The following is a 6,000-nucleotide window of genomic DNA, read 5'->3' on the forward strand; positions in this document are numbered from 1 at the left end:
GAAGCAGCTGACGAAATGTTAGTAATATATGAATGTGTTACCTAAAAAAACGTTACCAAATTATAAAAAAAACCTTTAGGCAATTTAAAGATTCAAACACTAGATAAGATCTATACAATGACTATTTACTAAACTAAGTAACGATTCTTTATAATGTTTTGCTGTTGTGTCGTTGATTAAAATTTCAAGTTAAATTAAAAATCTTATATTTTCTTATTAAGAAATTAAGACAATACATTAACATTAGCGTTGTACATATTATCTTTAAGTAAGCATCTTTTATATAATTAACTAAATTAACCTGATTCTTATTTCCCTTCTTATTTAATTGAAATTACTTATTAGTGTAATTTATTTATATTAGTATAAATAAAATAAATGAAATAAAACACCTCATTCACACTATTTCTTGATGCGTTAAGATATTCAAAAGTATAGATTATTAAAAACCTACTTATCTATCTAAAACTGTATCTAGGTCTGAATCAACTAATGTGGTACTATGCGGAATTGGAAAAGAATAAATGTTACCATCTGCCGAACGGGGATTTACCGGATTTCGACAACCAAGAGCGCGCTTGTACGATATGGAGACGTTATGCCAAGTAAGATTAGATTCCGTTATATATTTAGTAGCTCCTTTTTGGAATATACTATTTTTTCTAGAAAATTCTCCAAATTTATGCTTTGAATTTTTACAAGTTTTAATGATGTAACTGATATCTAGATATTTATAAAGCTATAACAGTCTTAAAACAGTCTACCTCATTACTTTAGATCGGTTTTTATTACCAATAAATTAGACAAATCCATCCACCAGACCGGAAGAATATTTTTTTATTGACTCATTTAATATTGCAACCGAACTTACGTCGTGTTACAGTTCTACCATTTTGTAATAACCCTTAAATTTATTAAAAACATTTACATTAAATATATAATGCATTTCAAATATTCCTGCAAATCAATATACAATTTAAACTCACTATTAAACGTCTGAATAAAGTTCTCTTAAAGATTTTACAACCTGTCTCTACTTATACGTATAAGGATAAGGATAGCATTCGTTGAAATATTCATATATGAATATTTGTGTGCCATACTGTAGCAAAAAAATGCGGGATCGAATCCCGCCTCGTGATCATTTTTTTTCTATTTTCAAAATTTCTCATTTATAAAGCAATAAAACTAAAAGTTATATTAAAAAGCTGTCAAAAAATGACAACCAGGGAGGAGCTCGGGCGAGCAGCTTGTAATTAGTTAATTTCCCATCCCATATACCGTAATATCATTAGTTTGAGACCGATTCATCGATTATACTCGTATACTTTATTATATCAAAGGCATTCTAAAGATCTTCAGTTACAATATTAGGTCACACCATGTGACACCGTGTATAATTTACTATATTATCAACAGCTTATTCGAAACATCCCAATCTCTGTTCTGGGCGTCCTTCGGCCTCGTGGACCTGACCTGCTTCGAGCTGACCGGCATCAAGAGCTTCACTCGTTTCTGGGCCCTCCTCACCTTTGGTTCTTACTCCGTTATTAACATCATCGTCCTGCTTAATATGCTTATCGCTATGATGTCCAATTCTTATCAGATCATATCGGTGAGTTGGTTTTGCATCAGCCACTTTTATTTTGATTATTAAAGCATTATTTAATTTAAAAAATGGTTACATAATTATCAATTAATATTTACATTTTTATAATAATAAATGCATAATAATGATTTTTTCGTTACATTTTGTCTTATTATCTTAAACTTACGTATATTTTATTATGTACTTCAGGAAAGATCAGACATTGAGTGGAAGTTCGCTCGCAGCAACCTGTGGATGTCATACTTCGAGGATGGTGACACTGTACCACCACCATTTAACATCATCCCCACTCCCAAACACGTGTCTGGGTGGATCAACCGCATTTGCAGTGATAGGGACCGGGGTTCGATTATTGTAAGTATTTATTGTAATCTGCTTGTCAGAATCATTATTGTTAGAATCGTATTTGCATCTTTTGTCTTTAGTACCCTTCATTTGAATTGTTTTTGCTAAAGTTATTATGATTAAAATGATATGGATTTTCTTTCTCTCTTAATCTTTGATAGTTATAAATGCGTGAAAATATACGTTTTTTTAAACACAAATTTTAAAAAGAAAGTTGATGATGAGTTTTGTATTAATGTAACACCTGATCATTTTCCTTTATCTATATTGGTTTTAAAAAATTGGTAAAATAACAAAAGACATTGTAGTTGCTAGATGTGGAAACTCTTGCACTTATGCCATTAAAATTTAAAAATTCATGTGAATCCATAAGATGTTTCCCTACCAAAAAAGGGCTCAATGTAATAAGCTTTTACTCTAACAACTGCTAATATAAAAAAATAAAAAAACCAAATTCCAGAACAAATCACGCGAAAAAGCCCGTCTTCAGCACGAGGCAGTAATGCGAGTGTTAGTCCGTCGATACGTAACCGCGGAACAGAGAGCCCGAGATGAAGTCGGTGTTACAGAAGATGACGTCATGGAAATAAGGCAGGATATATCCACGTTGCGGTTCGAACTGATCGACATACTGGCTAATAATGGCATGAAAACACCGAGAATTAATATGAACGAGACAACTAGTATGATCTGTTTCTATGTTTTAGTGCTTTTATTTACAAATTAATAATAGTTCATTAAATTTGAGGCATTCTGATATTATATCTTAATTTTATAGTATACTAGCTGCGCCCCGCGGTTTCATCCGCGTAAGTCCGTATCCCGTAGGAATAGCGGGATAAAAAAGTTGTCTATATTATGTTATTCCAGTTTTCCAGCTGTCTACGTAGCAAATTTCATTGCAATCGGTTCAGTAGTTCTTGCGTGACTGAGCAACAAACATACACACATCCTTAACATTTGCATTTATAATATTAGTAGGATTAAATTTCTTTTTTAAGCAATTATGATAACAATTAATAATGATAATTGCTTAATGTTCTTTTTCCAGTATCTGGAAAGAAAGGTAAAGTTATGGAGAGAAGGATTCTAAAAGACTTCCAGATCGGTATCGTTGAAGGTATAATAAAAGACGTTATTTCGAGAGAGGCCAAGCCAAAGGACGTATTCAGTCAAATTGCTAAAGCTATTGTAAGAAAAGGAAGCCCTGAAAAGTAAGTTTAATAATAGTAAATGTAGGTTTTATTACAAAAATTCTTTTTATTTGAACTGAGATATATCACTTTATTTATTTTGATATAGTCAATACATATTAATAATTTTACTGTATTAAAATAGACACATTCTATAATTTATAACCCATTCTCTAACGTATGAAACGTTAGAGAATGGGTTACATACATACATGTAACTGAAATGTGACTCAACTAAAATTCAACTTAAATTAAAAAGGTTGAACTTCTAATGATGATTTAATAAACAGAATAAAAATAACGTTCCTTATTTGAAAATTTTAGCAAAAAACGTGATTGGAACGCCGTGGTTCGAACCAACACCCTCCGGCGCGATCCCATCGGCAGCACCAACGAGGCTGAGACGAAACGCAGTAGACAATCGCTTAGAGCGCATATACTTGATAACGTTAAGGAGAGGACTATAGATCCACAGAAATTACTGGGTGAGTAATGAATAATGTTTTGGATAGTTGCACAACTTTATTATTTAACATGCGGTCCGCCCCGGCTTCGCCCGTGGTACATATATAGCCTTCCTAAATAAATGGGCTATCTAACACTGAAATAATTTTTCATATCGGACCGGCAGTTCTTGAGATTAATGCGTTCAAACAAACAAACAAACTAATCAACTCTTCAGTTTTATAATATTAGTATAGATAAATTGAATGTAAATTTTTATGAGGGTGTTGAGAGATATGGAACCAAAGAAAAATATATAAAGAATAATAAAAGATAAAAGACGCGTAGAATACATCAATTACATCGTGCATACTGCTTAAAATCTTACAAATAATTTACATTATTATAAATTGTTTTATTTATGTATTAATTGTATACGTTTTGTGACGTTTTTATCCCAACATTACAAATAATATTTGTTTGCAGAATTCAATCCGAAACTATCAGAAGTAACTCCAACAACCAGAGTTGCATATGCCAAATTTATGAGAAGCAAGATAAAGTCCGATTTTAGTGAAAGGGAGAAATCGGGTACTTCGGAGAAAGATTTTACTATTGAAGATGAAACGACCTCTGGTAAAGTTAAGCCCAAAAGTGAGTTTAAATACATCGTTACTCTACTTACTAGTTTCCTTATGTACTTTTTGAAATAAATAAAATATATGTCAGTACATATGAAATATGTGTATTTTGATATCTGTTTTTTTTTTTCAGCCCCGCCAGTTAAACCTAAATCACCAATTCCAGAAGGATCAGATGAACCAAGTTTGAAACAAAATGAAATCAAAGTTCAAGCTCACATTGAAGACAAAGGCAGTGGTAACAAAAAATTTTATATAAATAGTACATAGTAACATATTTAGTATACAGAAAATATTGTATTTTCCAATCTGGAAACAATCAAAATATGGTCGTCTAACAATTCCTAACTTAAAAAAAATAATACAATTTTTTTTACATCCAGGTTCAGGATCAGGACCTTCTCAACCGAAACCACCACAACCACCGCCAGAAGAACCCAAACCCGCACCACCTGCAGAAACAAAACCCGAGCAAAAAGAGCACATCATCCAGATAGAGGAACCAGAATCGCCAACGAAAAACCTTTACATAACTAAAGAAGAGGACTCAAACCTACAAAAACCAATTACTCCAACACCCAGTATACATTCAAAATCAGAAAAACCTGAACAAATACTCTCGGCCGCCACATTAGAAGCCGACCATAGTGCATCAAAATCTGATAGTACGCCTACAAAGGATCCAAAGGAACCTGATTCGAAACCTAAAGAACCTAAACAACCTAAACCCCCTAAACCTAAACCTAGCCCTAGTCCTTCTTCCTCCCTGGCCCCCCCTCCAGGACCCCAAATGGTTACAGACAAAGGAAAATCTAAAGTTACGGGGAAAATTGTTTCCGGTTGGCTATAAGTGAAGTGACTGTTGTTTTTTTATTAGAAATAGTTGACGTATTAGTGAGATGATAAATGTTATAGCAATAATTAAACTAAGCCGTTTTTCAATTCAGTATATTTGCTTTAGTCAATATGAATCTGATATACATAGTTTGTTTGTAGTTTGGTTGGTATTCTGTCTAGTGACTGGTTTTATTTATTAAACGTTGTATGTACTAAATCGATAATTTTATTATGAAATAATTTCATTAGTCACATTTATGTTCACGGGAGGCCTGCTATTTACACTATGCATTTAATCCAATTACTTTAATTATACTCAAGAATTGTAATAACAATAGTTTAGCTAGCACCTAGCAACAGTCAAAATAGTAAAAAAATATATATACAATTTAAGGTTGCACGAAGCTAATTGTAACTTCACCAAACATTATTGAATGCATTTGTCCTAGTAATAAAAAGAATAGATCTAGCTTAATTTCGTATAAATAAAGTAATTGTCATATTTTCAGTGATTATACAACTAGTTTATATTTTTGTTGATTATAAAATGTTATTTATTAGAAATAAAGAGCTTGTTTATGTTTGCTGATTTTATTAAACTATCTTACTTATTTGTCTACCATCTACCCAATATTTCATTTTTTTAATATAACATATACTGACATAATACTTGAGATCGCTATAAAAATTTCATACTCTTAATATGGAGACGTATAAGAGAAACAAACACCTTAAAACACCTTATTATAAAAATTAACGGATAAAACAAACAACTGCTTATTTTAGATAATACAAAAATACCTAATGTTCATAAAATGTTACGTTTTCGTAAATACGTTTATTGATACATGCTATGCGATTGATAATTAAATAATAACAACGTAAGTTTTATTTTTCGAGGTTTAGGGTTCGATTCCATGAAACTTGAGAA

General features: G+C 31.7%; 1 protein-coding gene across 1 annotated transcript in view; it reads left to right on the plus strand.

The window, feature by feature from the left end:
• LOC119837481 (transient receptor potential protein) overlaps positions 1-5,585 on the plus strand; it is a 29,995-nt gene extending 24,410 nt beyond the window's left edge. The window contains exons 13-21 of the mRNA XM_038363074.1: positions 479-605; positions 1,420-1,615; positions 1,799-1,963; positions 2,415-2,637; positions 3,006-3,168; positions 3,472-3,632; positions 4,078-4,245; positions 4,366-4,470; positions 4,616-5,585. Of these exons, the coding sequence (XP_038219002.1) occupies positions 479-605; positions 1,420-1,615; positions 1,799-1,963; positions 2,415-2,637; positions 3,006-3,168; positions 3,472-3,632; positions 4,078-4,245; positions 4,366-4,470; positions 4,616-5,082 (1,775 nt within the window). The 3' untranslated portion in view covers positions 5,083-5,585. The remainder of the gene's footprint in view (positions 1-478; positions 606-1,419; positions 1,616-1,798; positions 1,964-2,414; positions 2,638-3,005; positions 3,169-3,471; positions 3,633-4,077; positions 4,246-4,365; positions 4,471-4,615) is intronic.
• Positions 5,586-6,000: the final 415 nt, after the last annotated feature.

The sequence above is a fragment of the Zerene cesonia genome, chromosome 27 (genome assembly GCF_012273895.1).
Source record: "Zerene cesonia ecotype Mississippi chromosome 27, Zerene_cesonia_1.1, whole genome shotgun sequence".
In the NCBI taxonomy this organism is placed as follows: Eukaryota; Metazoa; Arthropoda; class Insecta; order Lepidoptera; family Pieridae; genus Zerene; species Zerene cesonia.